The sequence below is a fragment of the Dipodomys spectabilis genome, unplaced genomic scaffold (assembly GCF_019054845.1).
Source record: "Dipodomys spectabilis isolate Male_0828 unplaced genomic scaffold, ASM1905484v1 ptg000006l, whole genome shotgun sequence".
Taxonomy (NCBI): Eukaryota; Metazoa; Chordata; class Mammalia; order Rodentia; family Heteromyidae; genus Dipodomys; species Dipodomys spectabilis.
In genome coordinates this window covers 7,235,001-7,255,422 of record NW_024870683.1, presented here as the reverse complement: position 1 = coordinate 7,255,422, position 20,422 = coordinate 7,235,001, and the positions used below count along the sequence as shown (strand labels likewise).

The 20,422-nt window shown below is 37.9% G+C and overlaps 1 protein-coding gene across 3 annotated transcripts in view; it reads right to left on the bottom strand.

Annotated features, from left to right (window-relative positions):
• Positions 1 to 20,422, bottom strand: part of Unc13b (unc-13 homolog B) — a 171,666-nt gene that overhangs the window by 89,687 nt on the left and 61,557 nt on the right. Inside the window, exons 8-9 of one of the 3 annotated variants that reach the window (XM_042695951.1) lie at positions 4,301 to 4,336; positions 47 to 281 (exon numbers count right to left, since the gene is read on the bottom strand). In XM_042695951.1, the coding sequence (XP_042551885.1) occupies positions 47 to 281; positions 4,301 to 4,336 (271 nt within the window). Of the gene's footprint in view, positions 1 to 42; positions 282 to 4,300; positions 4,337 to 20,422 lie in introns of all 3 variants that reach the window. The other 2 variants (XM_042695931.1, XM_042695958.1) reach the window with 2 other exon arrangements.

The following is a 20,422-nucleotide window of genomic DNA, read 5'->3' as shown; positions in this document are numbered from 1 at the left end:
TTGTTAGCTTTTATCAGCAGAAGAGAACTTTGCTCTCAATACCCACCTGAGGGCCTGTCGCTCTGGATAATAGAGGTCATAACTCTGCATAGAATCACTGCAAGAGTCCCGGGAACTGCCCTGAAGCAGTAGCTGCTGTGGCAATCGAACTGGCATATGAAACTGATGAACAGAAGCATTGGGCTGGGAAGTTGTATGGTAAGGAGGTGGAATGCTATTGCTGGTCTCACTGCGATAGTCACTGTCTCGGTCATCGACGGCACTATCAGGATCTTCAAAGGCTGTGGAATAAGCACAGTGAATCCAAGCACTCTAGCTTTATTTTGTTTTCAACAACTCTATCTGCTTGCAGAGTTGTGAGTAGCCACAACCTAGAATTTGAGAACAAAAGCTGCAGAGGAGCCCAATGACCTCAAAGCCAGTTACAGAATTGCCTTGATCAATAACTGGAGTCTACTTGGTTTCATTTTAGTATTAATTCTTAGAGCAGCTCCAAGTTGCATTTTCCTTAAGGCAAAATTCTTTGGGATCTGCTTCTCTAGCTATCATAACCCTAATTAAAATTTGCTTTTAAATCTGGTTCTCTACTATTATCAAAAAGGAGGAAGTAGATAGAGGAGGAAAATATAAGGCTTAATTTAGAGATGGTCTAGTGTTTGCAGATGTTAAGCTACAAGGACATCAGAAACTGGTCCTAGAAACCATGAAGGTCATAGCCAATGCTTAAAAGTCAAACCAGAGCTGGATACCAGTAGGTCATTTATAATCCTAGCTTCTCAGGAGGCTAACAGGACATCTACAGGATTGAAGATTGAACCCAGCCCAGGCAGAAAAGTCTTTGAAACTTCATCACTAAAAAGTTAGGCTGGACATAGAACCTAAATGGTAGAGCACTAGTTGTGAGAAAAAAAAAAAACTGAGTGAACACAAAGCCCTGAGGTCAAGTCCAATACCAGAAGATACATACATACATACATATATATATATATATGTGTGTGTAAAATAGAGAGAGAGACAGAGACAGAGACAGAGAAACAGAAAGAGAAAGAGAGAGAGAGGAGGGGGAGAGGGAGAGAGAGAGATCAAGCCAAACTGTACTCTAAATGCAGCAAAGAACATTGCTTCAATGTCAGATTTTCCTAATATTTCCCATCAAGCACCTATACCCTGGGCCCAGAATTTCAATCCTAAGCATCAACTTACAGAAGAAAACATATACATTTCCATTTAGTCAAGTTTAATAGCTGTAAATAAAAATTTACTGAATTACTTCTGCTTCTCAGACCAGCACCTGACATCCTAGTTTTTTTTTCTTGATGCTAGCAAAAATGACCAACATTACAAATCAGACTCTACTTGAACAGGGAACTCAATCTAATATAGTGTGTAAACTATTTTATAGAGAAATCATATCTGACACCATACCCATATGTGTATGAGTAACAAGGTCACACATGTCCATTCTTGCCAAGTTCCTTTTTGGCTCACAGTGAGGAAAAGAAGGATTTGCCATCCCAAATGAGAAACACTTTTAGCAGATGATGGACTCCTCATATTAATAATTTTAGGAGATAATCTTGGTAGTAGTGTGGGCAACAGAAGCCTCCTGGAGGCTGTAGGATTAGACTTTTGTAATCATTAGACATTTGTAAGAACAGAATAAGGACAACAATTCAAAGAGCATTGATAATGGAGACAAATGGATAATGACAGGGAAATGACACCTTGGCTTTTATGTTTACAACCTAGTTCATAATAATTCCTCTAAAACAGAGAACACAATGTGCGTTTTATAAGCAAGGAAGAATGTTAGACCACTGGATGCCAGTTAATGTCTGTGGGTTGGGATTAGCTAAGGCATAGGAATAAGATCATCTTTTAAGTCTTTCTTCTTTGAGTTTATAACAACAAAGGGAGGCCACAGATCAAGGTAAAAAGGAAACCTTGTGGGATTTCCCTATTGATTTTATAGCAGGATGAGAATATTTTTTTAAAAGGAGAGAAATATAATCAAAACTCCAGGAAGAAAAAATCAGCACAAAAAAGAAGCCAACCGGCGGGAGGGAGGATGGGAAGGGATGGGAAGGGGAAACAAAGGAGGAAGCTACAATGCTTGATAAGAAATGTACTCATTATCTTGCCCATGTAATTGTAACCCCTCTGTACAGTATTTTCACAATAATAAAAAAGACAACCTTCATATGGCCAGGACCAATTGTTGTTAATACTTGCCAGTTACAGCAAACAGTCAGCCAGGTGTCTGTGGTTCATGCCTGTAATCTCCGCTACTCAGAAGGTAATATCTTTGAGACTGTAGTTCAAGACTAGCTTGAGAAGAAAAGTCCTTGAGACTCTGTCTTCAAAAAACAAAACTAACTAGAAAAAGGCAGGGCTGGAGGCATGGCTCAAGTGGTGGAGCGCCAGACAAGCAAGAAAATGTGAGGTCCTGACTTTAAGCTTCAGTACTATGAAAGAAAGAGAGGGGGGAGAGGGAATGAGAGAGGGAGGGAAAGGGAAAGAGAAAGAGAAAAGGGAAAAAGAAACTATGCATTCATAAAGTGATCTGTTGAATGGCAATTCCTTTGTACATCTACTTAAAGAAAATAAAAATATATTTAAAAAAAAGAAAGAAGAAACTAGGAAGCTAGTCCTTTGACTAGGGCAAGTATAGGAAAGAGTGTAAACAAAGTCATAAAATAGGAATAGAAAGCATTCTGTTTACAAAGCATTCTGTTGCCACATTAGGGAAAAGACTTTGGGGGCATGTTTATAGCCCTTGATATACTCCTTATTCTGAAGCACAGAAAGAAAGGATCAAGAGACAAAAGCAATAAGACACTCATACTTAACTCTTACTGAATCTATAGAAGAAGTCAGACTATTAACAAACATACATTAGGGGACAGAGACAACAAAAGAGACAAAATAAAAAGACTCACCAGGACAAGTTTTAGCTCATAAATCAGAGCATCCAGATTGAGTCTCCAAAGAGGCCACAATTATAGACCATTCTCTTGGCTATGACACTGAGAAAGTAGCTCAGCCAGAGCTAAGAGCCCATAATCCAAAGCCAGAAACTACTTGGACAGACCATTATTTTCTCACAGCATTTGATCTATTAGTCCTAAATAGAGCTCTGCTTTTTATCATCATCATCTTCTTCTTCTTCATTTTCATCCTCATCATTTTGTTTAATGAGGGGAGGAATACTCCACACCCTTCCTAAAGTCTACCAACATTTCTGTACAGAAGAAATCAAGGACAAATACTAAGAAGGGATTCATGGAAAGAAGAGGTTGGGAGAAGAAAGAATATAAAAATCAGAAAGAAAATAAGTGAGGTGAAATAAAGGAGAGAAAAAGTTGAGAGGGGGGAAAGGTAGGGAAAGTCAAAGGCCAGCTTTTTCTTTCTCCAAACCACCTCAGTTTTCCTAGAAAGTAAAACTCCTAGCACTACTAAAAGTAATTAGGAACTAAAGAGAAAACTAAGGAAAATGTGTTAACACTGGAGCTTGATTAACGAATTGTTTTAGGGTATCACTATCTTTTACTGTCCCTACAATCTATACTACACCATGCCAGGTATATACAGGTTTTAAACTCATGGCTTTATAGAAAAAGAAATTAGCTGAGTACAGGTTTGGTTATTCAGTTTATAGAGGGATTAATGAGCTAGTTTAAAGGGAGAAGTTGAAAAGCCCCTGGCAAAGTCTATTTGCAAGACAGAAATTTCAAGACTGTGAACATTTATTCATTTGAATAGTGAATGTCTATACACACAAGGCTACACAACATGAGGTATTCAGACCATAAGTCAATCTAATAGGAGAACAAAAATATAATCATAAATATTTGAATTGTTATACAAGGATACAAGGAACTTACTGCCTAAGAATATCATAAATCAGGCCCTATATGAGTTGAAAGGAATAAGTTCACTTCTTCACAGGTCAGGAAGGGAAAGCTTTTTAGAGGAGATGGCTTGAAAGAAGTATGAGTTTTCAACAGGTAAAGATTGAAGGGGAGGGAATTATTCTTTCTTATACTTGCACTTACACACACACACACACACACACACACACACACACACATACACAGTCATCAAGAATCCAGCCTTAAAGGATATATCACTCCACTACAGGTAATTCTCTCTTGAGATTTAAGTGGGAGAGGAGAGGAGAGGAGCATGGAGTTATACATGCTTGTACACATGAACATCCAGCTTCACAGCCTAGACTCTAGAGGGAATACATGAAAGTGTATCATGAAGAAAATTATAAGGAATTGAAATTCTTACGTACTTTGCTGCTCTCCCCAGCCCAAATAGGTCCAGTGACCTAAGAAAACCACAAAGAAGAAGCAAAACAAGTGTGACAGAGACAATTTGCAAAAATTTTAAAGTTATTTCCCAATTCACCAATCATTACATAGATTACCTTACTTGAGCCTGTCTTACTTACATTCCTCAACTTTATACAATATAGTATCTGCTTTCTATCAAACATGAGACAAATTTACAAATATTCTTGCTCTTATTCACTATAGAACAAAGGAAAAAAACTTTTTTTTAAAAAAACTTCTGTTAGGGAAACGAACCCTAAGATATGTATTCAAATGTTTTTTTTTTCTTTCATGCCACTGTTTCTAACACATTTATAAGATTATTTCTTTGTTGCTTTGTATGTCCCTCCCCCACGGTATAATCCCTGCTTTCACTGTATTTGATGTTGGTATAATTTGTGGAGGGGAAAGGAAAAACAAATTGTTTAAATAGGGATACAGGTGGACCCATTGCAACAATGAGACGTACAAGTCGTTATGTCAAAAACGAACTTTACAACTTTGGTGGGGGGGGGGGGAGGGTTGGGTGGGGGGGGGTGGGGGGAGGATGGGATAGGAAGGGGAAACAAAGGAGAAGGCTACAATGCTTGATAAGAAATGTACTCATTATCTTGTTCAAGTAATTGTAACCCCTCTGTACAGTATTTTCACAAAAAAAAACAACAAAAAAACTTCTTAATCTACTGTTTTAAACCTCTTTCTGGCTAAGGTCTTTCTTGGGAGGATCATTCGTTGGCTCTAACCAAATGTGAGCCTGCTATTGTATATCTGAGACAGCTCTGATACCATGGTAAGGAGTGACCACCTATCTGAGAGTGAATCCAGTTTTGCTGCTCTCTATTAAAAGTTAAAAGATACAAAATGGCCATGTCTCTCTTTTAAATTATCACTTATTTTCTACTATGTAATAAAATATTCTTCCATTGGATTCTCAGAAATACCCACTTTTTCAGAATTATACTATTTTATAAAATAAAATCAATTAAAACGTAGAAACTCTGAAGAATAAAAGGTAGAACATTTTCCATACAGTTTTAAAGGCAAAAAAAGTTAAATTTAAATGTTTTCCCATACTCAAACTGAATTTGAGGCAACTCACTGAGAAAGAAATTACTAAACAGAGCAGTTAATTCTAGGAAATGCAATAATTTAGCTTCATCATTAAGAACATGGGTTTAAAAGCTAAAGTTCAATCTTCTGGCTCTGACGATTTTTAGCAATCTGATGTTGAGAACGTCATTATAGATACTTCCCCATCTGTACTATAAGAATAATAGCATGAATTTTGTTGCATGATTATGAAGATTAGATGAGAAGATACATGTATAGTATCAGGGCTTCGCACAAATCCTTGAACAGTGCGTGTAAAGTACTTCCCTCTGTTGCTAAGATGATTCACAGAAATCAGATCAGCAGCTAGCATTTGTTGTTTTGTCATATAGCCATGTCTTTGCTTGCTTTATATATTTCTAACAAAAAGACTGCAGAAAGGAAACAATTCCTAGGCCTTCACATTCTGACTAAGATCCTAAGATTTGCTAAGGGACTTCAATAGCTGGTCCAGAAAGGTATGGGTTACTTTGAAAGTTTTCAGTAACACTCAAAATTCCAGAAGCATCAGATGATGCCAAACCAAGCAGTTGCATTACCTCACCTAATCCCTATCCTGAGCACGTAGGACTACTAAGCATTCATGGGCTGTGTAACTTAGCTGTGTACACTGACAATCACTTTTCTTTCCAAGTACTCACTTCTTCCTACCACCTATGCCATTTTTTTTTCAGTCTTCAGCAAGAGTATATTGCTTTAGTGAGCTGTTTAATTTTTTAATAATTTAACTTTCTAGCCATGGAGTGGGGGAATATTTTTATGGGCTACAGTACAGTTGCCATGGAAACTACTAGAGGGTAATTGCTCTGTTTCCTTTTAAAAGAAAATGGAAAAAATAATCACATAGAATCTCAGAATACGTCTTTCAACCTAGATTGCTGCAGGCAAGTGACAATGTTCTTTCTCAGCATAATTCTGAGCCCAAAGGAGATTGTCCCTATAGGATACTGCCTCATTCTTGAGCACTCTACAGCACTGAGTAACCGTTCCTTCTACAAAAAAGGTTCATATAAATACATACAGTTGGGCTGGGAAGGTGGCTCAGTGGTAGAGCGCTTGCCTTGCATGCCTGAGGCCCTGGGTTCAATTCCTCAGCACCACATAAGCAAAGAGAAAAAAAGCCGGAAGTGGCGCTGTGGCTCAAATAGTAGAGCCCTAGCCTTGAGCTGAAGAGCTGAGGGACAGCGCCCAGGTCCAGAGTTCAGGCCCCACAACCGGACCCACAAAAAAAAATTTTTTTTTAAATACATACAGTATTAACAAACTGAGTAATCTAATCTTATCTAATGACTATATCATTAGTCCATGAAAGAGCTATCATGCTCTCTAACAAGCTAGTTCCCTTCATCCTGGTACCACTGTAAGAAATAGCATCAGTTTAATTAAACATGCTTCCTTCCTATTCCCAAAAATGTATGGAAACATCTCACTAGCTAATAGTGAACTAAGGTTAGTTAGGTTTTGCTGAGCCCAGATAATGAGAAAGAGAAAAAAGAAAATTACACATGAAAAGACATATTCAGTGAACCAAAAAACACTTCTGGCAGGCTGGGAATAGGGCTTAGTGGTAGAGTGCTTGCCTAGCATGCATAAAGCCCTGGGTTCAATTCCTCAGTACCACATAAACAGAAAAGGCCAGAAGTGGCACTATGGCTCAAGTGGTAGTGTGCTAGCCTTGAGCAAAAGAAGCTCAAGGACAGTGTCCAGGCCCTGAAGTCAAGCCCCAGGACTGGCCACAAATAAACAAACAAACAAAAAACACTTCTGGCATATCTGAATGAGAGGTTGTGGAGCTACCGAAGAGCCCAATCTCAAGGGACCATAAGTAAAGTTTAGAAATTACATAACATTAGTAATTTGGAATTATCTGGGGCTTTTAAGATAGAAGAGACAGAATCAAATCTGGCCATGTCAAAAAGAGAACAGTGGAATAGCACGGCCAGTGGTTGTTAGTATTAAGGCCAGTGGTTGTTAGTGGTAAGGAAGCTGCTGTACATGTATGTAAATAGCCTGAATTATTTGTGGCATAAAAGTTAGAGAACAGTGGGCAGACTCATAAGCTATTTTGGAGGTTAAGCTCGAGATTTTGGTAAATGACTTGTGCTTAGATTTTTAGCTTGAATTACTAGATGAATATCAAATCAATTGCTGAGAAAAAAAAAAAGGGGGGGGGGATACTTGGTCAGAGTAGCACATTCCTGTAACCCCCATAATCACAAAGCTGAAGAGGATTGTGAGTTCCAGGCCAACCTGGATCCTTGTATAAAAACATAAGCAAATGAACAATAATAAAACAAAACAAAGATTATATGGAGGAAGGGTGCACAGTAGGAGTAGGGAAGACTAACAAGAGATAATAGATGGTCATAGTTTCTTTGCACATGTGAAAGTAGAACAGTGAAACCTGTTTAAATTATTTCAAGAAGGAAGCCAGGTGCTGGTGGCTCATGCCTATAATCCTAGCTACTCAGGAGGCTTAAATCTGAGGATCTAGTTTCAAAGTCAGCCCCAGCATAAAAGTTCATGAGACTCTTATTTCCAATTAACCACCAAAACCCAGAATTAGAGGTATGGCTCAAGGGGTAGAGAGCCAGCCTTGAGTGTAAAAGCTACAAGACAGCTCCCAGACCCTAAGTTCAAGCCCTACCCCCAGTACCAGTACAAAAAAGAAAAGTTTTAAGAATAAGGAGAATTGAGGGAAATGTTAGAGGGGAATACGGTGATTAATGTCACAATGAAGTCCCCCCCACCTTGTAAACTAACATATGCTAATAAAAGGGGTAAAAAAAAATAACACATTGAAAACCAAGAGGAAGAGGACTTCAACAATAACTACAAACACAAAATGTTAGTGAGCTATGAAACAACTAGAACTCTCATACATTGCTGGCAAGAATTCAAAGTCATAAAACATTCTACAAAATAACACTGGTATTTTCTTTCCATTTTGTTTTCTTGTTTTTGCTGGCAGAGCCTCATTCCTGTTTGGTTTTCTCATAAGTGGCACTCTACAACTTGAGCCACATCTCTTGCCCAGCTTTTTGTTGGCTATTTTTGAAATTAAGTCTTATATAGGCTTATATGGAGCTTCCATAGCCATGTCTGGTTAGAACCTTAATCTCTGGGTCTCAGGCTCCTGAGTAACTAGGATTACAAACATGAGTACTGGCACTAGCAGTTGTGGCATTTCTTATAAAGTTTTACACACACCATACAAACCAGAAATACTCCTCCTACTACCCAAAAGAAGCAAAAATATATTCATACAAAGATCTAGATAATGTTGAAAGTTTTCAAATTTTTGTTGACAGTTTTCAAATTCACTAAAAACTGGAAACAGCCAGACGCGGGTGGCTCATGCCTATAAGCCTAGCTATTCAGGAAGTTGAGATCTGAGGATCTCAGTTCTAAGCCAGCCTGGGCAGAAAAATACCCATGAGATTCTTCTTCTTCTTTTTTTTTTTTTTTTTTTTGGGGGGGGGGGTGGGGTCTGGTCATGGGGCCTGAACTCTGGGCCTAGGCACTGTCCCTTAGCTCTTCAGCTCAAGGCTAGCACTCTACCACTTGAGCCATAGCGCCACTTCCAACTTTTTTTCCTGCTTATGTGGTGCTGAGGAATTGAACCCAGGGTCTCATGCATGCAAGGCAAGCGCTCTACCACTGAACCACCTTCCCAGAGCCCCATGAGATTCTTCAATTAGCCACTCAAAAACTGGAAGCAGAGCTGTGGCTCAAAGTGTTAGAACACTAACTTTGAGCAAAAGAGTTAGGGAGGGCTGGGAATGTGGTTTAGTGGTAGAGTGCTTGCCTAGTATTCATGAAGCCCTGGGTTTGATTCCACAGTACCACATTAACCTAAAAGGCCAGAAGTGGAGCTGCGGTTCAAGTGGTAGAGTGCTAGCCATGAGCAAGAGAAGCTCAGGGACAGTGCCTAGTCCCTGAGTTCAAGTCCCAGACTGGCAAAAAAAGAAAAAGCTCAGGGACAGCACCCAGGCCCTGACCAGTCCCACAAATGCCAAAAAAAAATTTTTTTAATCTGGAAACATAAATGTCCTCCAACTGATAAATGTTAAACTGTGGCACATTCAATGAATACTAATCAAAAATAAAGAGAAACAAATATGATATACATAGATGTATCTTAAATGCATTATAAGTAAAAGAAACCAGATACAAAAAGCTACAACTATGTGATTCCATTTACATGATATTGTGAAAAAGACAATACTATCAAAACAGAAAACAGATTAGTAGTTGCTATGAATTTAGAATGGGAAAGTTTTACTACAAAAAAGTATAATAAATTTCTAGGTATATAGAACTGTTCTATATCTTGACAACAGTTTAAACTATATGTTTGGCCAGGCACTGGTGGCTTACACTTGTAATCCTAGCTACTCAGGAGGCTGAGATCTGAGAATTGCAGTACAAAGCAAGCCTGGCCAGAAAAGGCTATTAGACTTGTATCTCTAATTAACCACAGAAAAAAGAGCCCAAAGTGAAGCTGTCACTCAAGCACCAGTCTTTATCAAAAAAGCTAACAGTGTCCATCCAGGCTCTGAGATCAAGCCCAGTACACATGTACATACACACATGCACACGTGAGCACGTGCGTACACACACATACACATACTCACATACACACTATCTGTATGTTTGTCAAAACACTAAAATGGAGGATTTTACTGTATATAAATTAATTTTAGGGACTGGGAAGGTGGCTCAGTGGTAGAACGCTTGCCTTGCATGCATGAGGCCCTGGGTTCGATTCCTCAGCACCACATAAGCAAAAAGGAAAAAGCCGGAAGTGGCGCTGTGGCTCAAGTGGTAGAGTGCTAGCCTTGAGCTAAAGAGCTGAGGGACAGCGCCCAGGCCCAGAGTTCAGGCTCCACGACCAGACCCAAAATAAAAATAAAAATAAATAAATAAATAAATTTTAACAAATCTTTCTTTAAAAGGAAGAAGATGAAAAGTTCATGAAGACATCTGCCTAGAAGTTACATAGGGAAAAAGAATGAAGCGTTACTAGCCAAGCATAGTGGCATATGTCTTTGCTCCCATCCTTTAGGAAGGAGGCTAAGGTAGGAAGCCGCACAATTTGAGCTACATAGTGAGACCTGCCTCCAAAAAAAAAAGAGTTATTACAGACCACAGCAAAGCTTTAAAAAGGGAGTAGTCATCAAGTATTAAGTGCTACAACAAATAAACTAAATCTGTAAAAGGTCTACTGGGTTTAGAAAGCAGAAGTCACTAAAACAATAATGAGAGAAATTTCGGTACATGAAAACGAGTCTACTCTTCAGAAACATGTAATGGAAGGAAACATCAAGAGATCCCACAATTTATGGAGTAAAATGTGATCAAAGTAGAAAGTACAAATTTGTTACAGGATGTCAAAAAGGAAAGAACCAGGGAAAGACAATGGCCAAACGTGTTACCAAAAAAAAAAAAAAAAATTAAGTGCCTAAGAGCTTATTAGAAAGCCAGACACATTGTCAAACATCCTCAAATTGGGATTCACACTAATGATTGGCAAAATTACAATTTTAATGAGCATGTTAATGTTTCTCATCTCCCTATGCCTCAAATCTCTTCTGTTCAAAATTATCCTTTAGCTTAGTGGCACCTTACTGAGAGACAGGCAGTCTAGGAAGTTAGCACCCTGTAAGAACAGAAAAACCAAACTATTTTTGCTACTCTCATACTCATTCCAACACTACAGCCAAAATGTGAAATTTGTTACACACACACACACACACACACACACACACACACACACACACACACACACACACTCACACACAAACACCTCAAAAAAAAATCTCCAATGGAGATTTCAACTGTGATAGAATCTACCTGGAGATAGGATCAGACCCCACAAGTAAAGAAGGAATCAGTTCCATAATACCTCTCCCCACTTAAAGTATCCATCACAAGTGGTACTTATGATCAATCAATTATAAGTTGGGATTCTCTTGATCCTTTCCTTGATCATTCACTAGGATGACTGAGAAATTACAAAGAGAATTCACTAATTACAAAGAGGATTAAGTACTATGGCTTACCTGCAATATCAGCTACTCAGGTGGCAGAGATCATTGTTCTAGGTCAATCTAGGCCAAAAGTTAGTAAGACTCCATCTCAGCTAATAAGCTAAATATGGTTTGGCTTAATCTCAGTCAATAAATAAACTAGCATGCTTGCCTGTGACACAAGCCACACAGAATGCTGTAGGTAGAATGATGGCCTGATGCTTGCCCTGGGCAAAAAAATGGGACACCCTACCTTAAAAATAACTAAAAGTAAAAAAAAGGCTGGGGACATGGCTCAAAGTGGCAGAGCATTTGCCTAGCAAGTGCAAGGTCCTGAGTTCAAATCCCAGTACTACTTGATCCTAGGTTCAAGAGCTTCGCTTGCTGTCCAAAAACATGGATGTGTTTGTCAACCAGAGGTTCTTCATATCCCGTAGCTCAAGGATTTTTACAGAGCTCCACCATATAGGTATATCTGACCATTAACTCAATCTCCAGCCCATCTACCTTTTCTGAAGGATAGTGGGGGCTAACATTTCTGAGCTTCTAGTCATGACTTTGTCTTGCTGACAAAGACCCCACCCTGCAGCCTACCAAGAGGACTCCTTAGACTAAATGCCTTCCTAATGCCCAGAAAATTTCAAGGTATTAGAATAATAACATATCTAAGATATATATATCATACATGACATATATTGCTATATATTCATTATAAAAAACAATTTCACAATCCTTACTGCTAATGACATATTTACAATTTTATGAGTTCTCTACAGATATGAGAGCATTTCAACTATACATCCAATCAAAACTACTGAATGAATGACCAACACTCAAAAACCAGAAGTCACAGGATCATTACTAAAATCCCCTGTACTTGATTTCTCTTTTTTTGTTTGTCAACAATGTTAATTTCACTGAGGTCTCCTTCATATTTTGCATTCCTCATAGAGCTCACTACCTTTATGAAGAAACTTATTACCTCATGTCTGAATTATTAAAGACTTTGGTTGGACTAAGAACTTCTCATTGCTATCCCACTAAACTAACTCAGCAGGTAGCAACCAAAAAATGTTCCAAATTTGACTTCTAATCACATCATTACCCTTTCTATAAGTTACAACAGTTCACTCAAAGAGTATTTATTTTCCTGCTTTCCAAACTAAATAAATATCAAATCTTACTAGTAACCATCCCCCACAACAAAGCCTTATAGGCAAGTATCATCACAATTCCATCTTTGCCATGCTCAGAGATGGAGAGAGAAGTGTTGTCTTTTTCATCCTATCCTCCACCCTCTGAAACTGTAACATCCTTTGCTTCTACTCTTTATGGGTATAGCAGAGATAATTTTAATTCTGAAACCAGACAAGTTTCAAAACCATCACTTACTAGCTATGTTACCTTAAGCTGGTATCCTTCTGTTTTTTTTATCTATAAAAAGTGATGATTACTACTACTTGCCTCTTGGATTGCAGAAATGTTGAAAATCTTGTATGTAGCATTTAACCACTATGTGCTAGACACAGTAATTAGATAGTAACTAATAAATGTTCTCTTTCTTCCTCTATATAATTGGTACCCTCCATAAATTCCACTTAAACAATTCGTGGAGTTTCTTTTCTTTTCTGTCTTTTTCTTTTTCACTACTGGGGCTTCAACTCAGGGCTTCATTCTTGCTAGGCCAAGTGCTCTACCACTTGAACCATATCCTTAAGTCCCTTTTGTTTTTTAGATAGTCTTGTGCTTTTTACCTGGATCTTGTTCTTCTTGTCTTCATCTACTCAGTAACAGGTATTACAAGCATGTACCACCATATCAAGTTCATTTTTTTTCTCTTTAAACAGCACACAATAACTTTAACACAGTCTCTATTAACAATCAAAAGCCATCTAGCTATTTCTTTTTTTTGCAGGGGGGGGGGGAGGTTTTCCGGTCATGGGGCCTTGAACTCTGGGCCTGGGCGCTGTCCCTCAGCTCTTCAGCTCAAGGCTAGTGTTCTACCACTTGAGCCACAGTGCCACTTCCAGCTTTTTCCTTTTTGCTTATGTGGTGCTGAGGAATCGAACCCAGGGCCTCAGGCATGCAAGGCAAGCGCTCTACCACTGAGCCACCTTCCCAGCCCCTGGCTATTTCTTTAGAAGTTATACATACACCTACATAAGAAAATTGAAAATATATGATTGAGATAGTCATATTATCATAATAACTGAGACACAACCTGAATACTTGTCAACACACTAAGGGCTAAAAAGTTAGGTAAATCCATATAATGAAAAACTATTTAGCAGTTTTAAAAAACACTAATCATTGCTATGTTCAACAAAACAGAAGAATCTCAAAAACTCTTATACTGAGTAAAAAACAAGACAAAAGGAATACATCTGATATGATTCCACTTATATAAAATTCTAGGAAAAACCATGATGACAGAAAGCCCATGAGGAATTACCTGGAGATGGGATGGGAAGAGTAGTAAATGATAAGGAACATGTGGCTCAAGTGGTAGAGCGCTAGCCTTGAGCTGAAGAGCTGAGGGACAGCGCCCAGGCCCAGAGTTCAGGCCCCACGACCAACAATTAATTAATTAATTACAGAACTGCTTGGGAAGATACTTTTTTTTGCTATTACCTACTTTAAATAAATTAAGCAACTTATTGACTTTCATTCCAATAATTCTTGAATTACATTCAGAAAAACACAGCACTAGAATTTCCTATTCAAAAGAGGCCACAGTTTCTCATAGAAGCACAATACTATTGTGTTGACAGAGGAAGATGCAGCTAGACCCACTATTCTAGAGTTTAAAGACCACTCCAATGTGATTATATATTAAGTAGGAAAATTCTAGAAGTTCCAGGACCCAATTCAAAAGGAATCCTCAGTCTTAGACGGTAAACCCTCTGTGTTTATCCCATCTCCCAGGCTGACTTACTAGACTACAGCATACAGGTATATTCTGCATAATTTACCTTGTTTCTAGTTGAAAATGTAAAAACTCAGAAATAGTCACATTAAAAAGGTCTTTAATTATTATACAATACACCCCCTTACAACTGTTTCATCACCAATTAAAAGTCCATATTCTATGGCTTTTAAAATGTTAGAATACTTGAGTCCTAGCTCCAAGTGAAGTCATTTATCCAGGCAATTGTAGAACTCACTTATAGATTGCTGAATTGTAGAAATTTCCTGACAGCTCAGAAAGGACATTAAAATCAAGTATATAAAATTATACCGTTTTCTTTTTCCAGACAGTTGATTAAATAAATTCTCTCTCTTTTTTTTTTTTTGGTCAGTCATGGACACTGTCCCTCAGCTCTTTAGTTCAAGGCTAGTGTTCTACAACTAGCCATAGCACCATTTCCACTTTTTTCTGCTTATGTGGTGCTGAGGAATCAAACCCAGGGCCTCATACATGCAAGGCAAGCACTCTACCACTGAGCCACCTTGGGAAGTAGTAAAGAAGCTATAATTAAGAAAAGCACTTTAGGGGCTGGGAATGTGGCTCAGTAGTAGATTGCTTGCGTAATATCCATTGAAGCCCTAGGTTCCATTCTTCAGTACCACATAAATAGAAAAAGCGGGAAGTGGCACTATGTGTCAAGTGGTAGAGTGCTAGCCTTCAGCAAAAGCTGAGGGACAGTGTCCAGGCCCTGATTTCAAGCTCCAGGACAAAAAAGAAAAAGAAAAAGAGAAGCACTTTGAACCTAACACAGAGAAATGACAAGTATTTACCAGCCTTACCCATGAATATAGATATGAAAATCTGAGGTGAATTATAAGCAAGTCGATCTTAGTATTAATAGTAAGAGTAATTTAACATAATCAAGTAGGGAATATTAAAGGAAAGCAAAGATGATTTATTAATATAAATTAATATATTCATCATATTAATAAGTCAAAGAAAAATACTCATGAACAACTGGATAAGCGCTAAGTCATTCTGAAGTGTTCAATATCTACTCTTTTTATATTTATTTAATTTTATTTTGGTAGGTCTGGGGTTTTAATTCATGGCCTTATACTTGGTAGGCAAACATTGTACCATATGATCCACACAACCAGCCCTTTTTGCTTTAGCTATATTTTCAGGTAAGGTCTTGATTTTTTTTTCCTCTAGGCTGGCCTGGACTATGATCCTCCTACATGCCTCCCACCATAGCTGAGATTACAGCTGTGAATGACCATGCCCAGCCTTTTTTTTGAAATATGCTTTCACTAACTTTTTTCACAGGCTGGCCTCAAGTGGCAAACCTTCCCACTTCTACTCTCCAAATACCTAGGTTGCAAACATGAGCCAGTTTACTACTTATTCTTAATGTAAATATTTTTGAAGAGATTATTCTAGTATATGTGACATCTGGGCACAAGCCATCTCTTTGAATTGTGATATCAAAGTCTCCTATGTACCTCTTGTGAAAAGGGGCAGAGATGGGGAAAAGGAGTTAATATTTGAGAAACTAACTTTCTATGTTTTGTTTGGGTTGTATTTTAATTGTATTTTTTGTCTCTTCTTTTTTGGTACTGGGGATCAAACCCAGGACATTGCACTTGCTAGGAAAGCGCTTTGCCACTGAGCTACATCCTAGCCCAAATTTCTATGTTTTAATCTTTCAATTTACTCATATTCACTTATTGCCTAAGAGACCAAAATAACATTAAAGAATGAGATATTCTGTTTTTAACCAAAAAAGGTCTGAATTATAGGACACTAAAAAGTGTACAAATCATAACTACAAATCAATAAAACTATAAACAAAGTTACATCATCAGTGTGCAGATCAAGAAAGCATTACCAGAACCCATGTAGTCATTACTAGCCTTTGAAGCAGCTGTCTCCTCTGGCTCATTTTCCCCCTGGAGCCACATGCTAACTCCCTCACTTCTTTCAAGTCTACTCAAATGTTACCTCATTGGGCCTCACCATCTTATTTCAAAGTTGCAATTCAACTCCAAATCTAGCAATGCTTTTTACCATCTGCTCTTTTATTGGTTTACTATTTAATGTCCTACATAATTTCCTGATTTATTGTGATTACTATTCATCTCCTGCCACTCAGGATTTTTGTTTTGTTCCCTGATATGTCTATCCCAAACACCTATAACAAAACCTCCCAAACACCTATAACAAAACCTCGAATGTAGGTGTCAAAAAAATGTTGATAGGGCTGGGAAGGTGGCTCAGTGGTAGAGCGCTTGCCTTGCATGCATGAGGCCCTGAGTTTGATTCCTCAGCACCACATAAGCAAAAAAGAAAAAAGCCGAAAGTGACGCTGTGGCTCAAGTAGTAGAGCGCTAGCCTTGAGCTGAAGAGCTGAGGGTCAGCACCCAGGTCCAGAGTTCAGGCCCCACGACTGGACCCCCCCCCAAAAAAAAAAGTTGATAGACTGGGTGCTTGCTGGTGACTCATGCCTATAATCCTGGCTATTTAGGAGGCTGAGATCTGAGGTCTGTGGTTCAAAGATAACCAGCAAAAAGAAGGAACTAGGGTGTGGCTCAAGAGGCAGAACACCAATTACAAACAAAAAAGCCAAAAGCATAAGGTTCTGAATTCAAGCCCTAGAACACACACACAGAGACAAAGGTAGAAGTGGGTGTAGAGGCAGGGAACAACCAAGAAGAATGCCTAGTGTGGCTGCATATGAGCAAACATGTACCATCAGTAGGAATATTAGCTCAAGTCTTTGAGTCTAGTTTAATAATACCTAACTATATTTAAACTGTGTATATTCCTTACTTCAATAATCCCACTTACAGAAATACATTAACCCAAGTAATATTTATTGACCAAAGTTACTATAGATACAGAGATAAGTATACCCCTTACTTATGAAATTTATAGCTTAGGAAAGAAAACAAATATTAATCAAATAATCACACACGAGTAAATAATATTACCAAAAAAAGGTACATAAAAACCTGGAACTAGTGGCTCATGCCGGTAATCCTAGCTACTCAAGAGGCTGAGATCTGGGATTACAGTTCAAAGCCAGCCTGGGCAAAAAAGTCTGTGAGGCTCTTATCGCTAATTAACCACCAGAAACCAGAAGTGGCACTGTGACTTAAAGTGGTAGAACATTTGCCTTGAGCAAAAGAGGTCAGAGACAGCACGCAGGCCCAGAGTTCAAGTCCCACAACCAACAACAACAACAAAAAGATTATGCTGCTTACAAAAATATATTTGTGTAAAATTTCTAACTATTGCACTTTCAAAATTATGTGACATTTTATCTATAGGATATATTATACTTGATGTAACCAATATTCTAGGTTCAACTATCAATTCACAAAAAATTACAGAAGAGTGTATTAAAGTGTACAATGGATGGATATGCATTGAACAAAATCCAGAATATGGGAAGCTGTAATTTAAAATCATATAGTTTAAAATGACCTGATTTCTTCAATAAACAAGTTTCAAGGGAAAAAAAAAGGCAGAGGAGAAACTAGCTGGTTATAAAATGTTAGACAAGGTGGCACATTCCTGTAATAGAAGTTGAGGCAAAAGAACTGTGTTTGAGGACTGCCTGGGCTACCCAGTGAGACCCCCCATCTTAAAAACTAAACCAAATATACTTATACATATATATATATATATATGTATATATATATATACACATACATATCAAAAGAGAAAATAGGCAAAAAATGAGCTCCAATGTTTATAGCTGCACGCTGAGGTGACAATACACAAAGAAAAGCAAGGAAGTTATAATTATAAAAATCCTTATACTAATTCAGTAAACTAAATACTTTTTCATGAGGTCTACATATTTATACTATATTCTATAATCAGGAAGATTTTTTTAATGCAGGCAGCTACTCATATCATTATAGCCATGGCTATAAAATAGTCAAGAATCTCCAGTGTTAAATAAAATATAGGGGCTGGGAATGTGGCTTAGTGGTAGAGTGCTTGCCTAGCATACATGAAGCCCTGGGTTCAATTCCTCAGTACCACATATACAGAAAAAGCTGGAAGTGGCCCTGTGGCTCAAGTGGTAGCGTGCTAGCCTTGAGCAAAAGCAGCTCAGAGCCAGTGCCCAGGTCCTGAGTTCAAGCCTCCGATTGGCAAAAAATAAATAAATAAAAATAAATAAATAAACCCTAAGACAAGTTTACTCGTGAATTATTTTAAAAATAAATAAAATATAAACACCTTGCTATACCATGCAACTCCTTCATAACATGAACTCTCTACAACTCTTTGACCTCCTCTCCGGTCCTTTTCCCCTCTCAAGTCACCTAAAATTTTCAACCTACAGAATCCCAAAACAACTTAAGTTATGCCTTTTCATCTTACAGTCCATATATCATATATTTTTTCTCCTTTACCTGAATGCCTCTTACTCATTCTTTAAATTCAGTTTGTGCTAGAAGTTTCAGGAAAGTAAAAAATGAATAGATGAACCAAAAAGATTTTTAGGGCAGTCAAACTATTCTGTATAATACCACATGGGTAGATAAGTGTTTTATATATATATATATATACACACACACACACACACACACACACACATATATATATACATATATACGTGTGTGTGTGTGTGTGTACCTCAAAACCAAAGGATACATATCATCAAGAATCATTAACTACCAACTTTGGCTGAGATATCCTTTTCTAAAGGAAACTTTTTGTAATCATCCCAGTCTGGATTTTCTTCCTCTATAGTCCTTGACTAACTTTTCTCTTCATGTATCAATATATGGTGCTACCTATAGGTTCCTTCCTCTCTGGACTTGAGCTCCCCTAGATCAGAGAATTCCATCTCTATATTCTAAGTGCTACTACATTGCTTGGCATGAAGAAGAAACATCTAATAATATTTTATAATGAATAATTTTATTGTTTATAACTTATATTCTGATTTATCAAATTCACTTATCATGATAACAATGAAGCCTATGTGCATATGAGCAAACACTAGTGGCTCATTCTTGTGATCCTAGCTACTCAGGAGGCCTGAGTGGAAAAATCTATGAGACTCCCTTTCAAAAAAAAAAGAAAGGGCTGGGATGTAGCTCAGTGGCAAAGCGCTTGCCTAGCAAGTACAACGTCCTGGGTTCGATCCCCAGTACCAAAAAAGACAAAAAAAAAAAAATTTGTCAAAAAGAAAAAGAAAAAAGCAAGGCTTGAAGGTATGGCTCAAGAGATAGAGGTAATGCTAGCCAAAAAAGGGCCAGCTTAGCAAGTGAGCAAGCCAACTAAACATGAAAACTGAGTTCAAACTCAGTATCACAAAAAAACACCACCAAATGACCACGCTTTCATGAAATAATCTTTATGCATATATTGTGTATAGGAATAGACATTTAAGTATTGTTATCAAATAAAATTCATATGTTAATCTTTTTTGTTTTTTTTTTTTGTTTGTTTTTGCAGTTGTAGGCCTAAACTCTGGACCTGGGCGCTGTCCCTCAGCTCTTCAGCTCAAGGCAAGTGCTCTACCACTTGAGCCACAGCACCACTTGCGGTTTTTTTTTTCTGCTTATGTGGTGCTGAGGAATTGAACTCAGGGCCTCATGCATGCAAGGCAAGCTGAGCCACCTTCCCAGCCCCTATTCTTATCTTTTAACATGCACAATAATTTGTGACATTGTAATTGAATATAAATGACAAACTGATATAATGACTGTAATTAGCCACCTCAAATTTGTGGAAGAAGGCAGGATGGGAATAAATAAATGAGTCAGAAGACTACAATTAACATTATTTTTATCAGCCAAATCTCACATTGCTATATTTTCTCCCTTTTCTTTGTTAGTTTGCCAGCACCTGTAATCAGCTTTAATATCAACTACTTCCACTGATAACATATATACAGTGTAAAGCTCATCACATATTCTTACTGACAGAAATCCTGGACCCACTGCATTGCCCTACCACTAATACTATCTATGTACTGTAAGGAGGCTATAACTTGTATATCTATC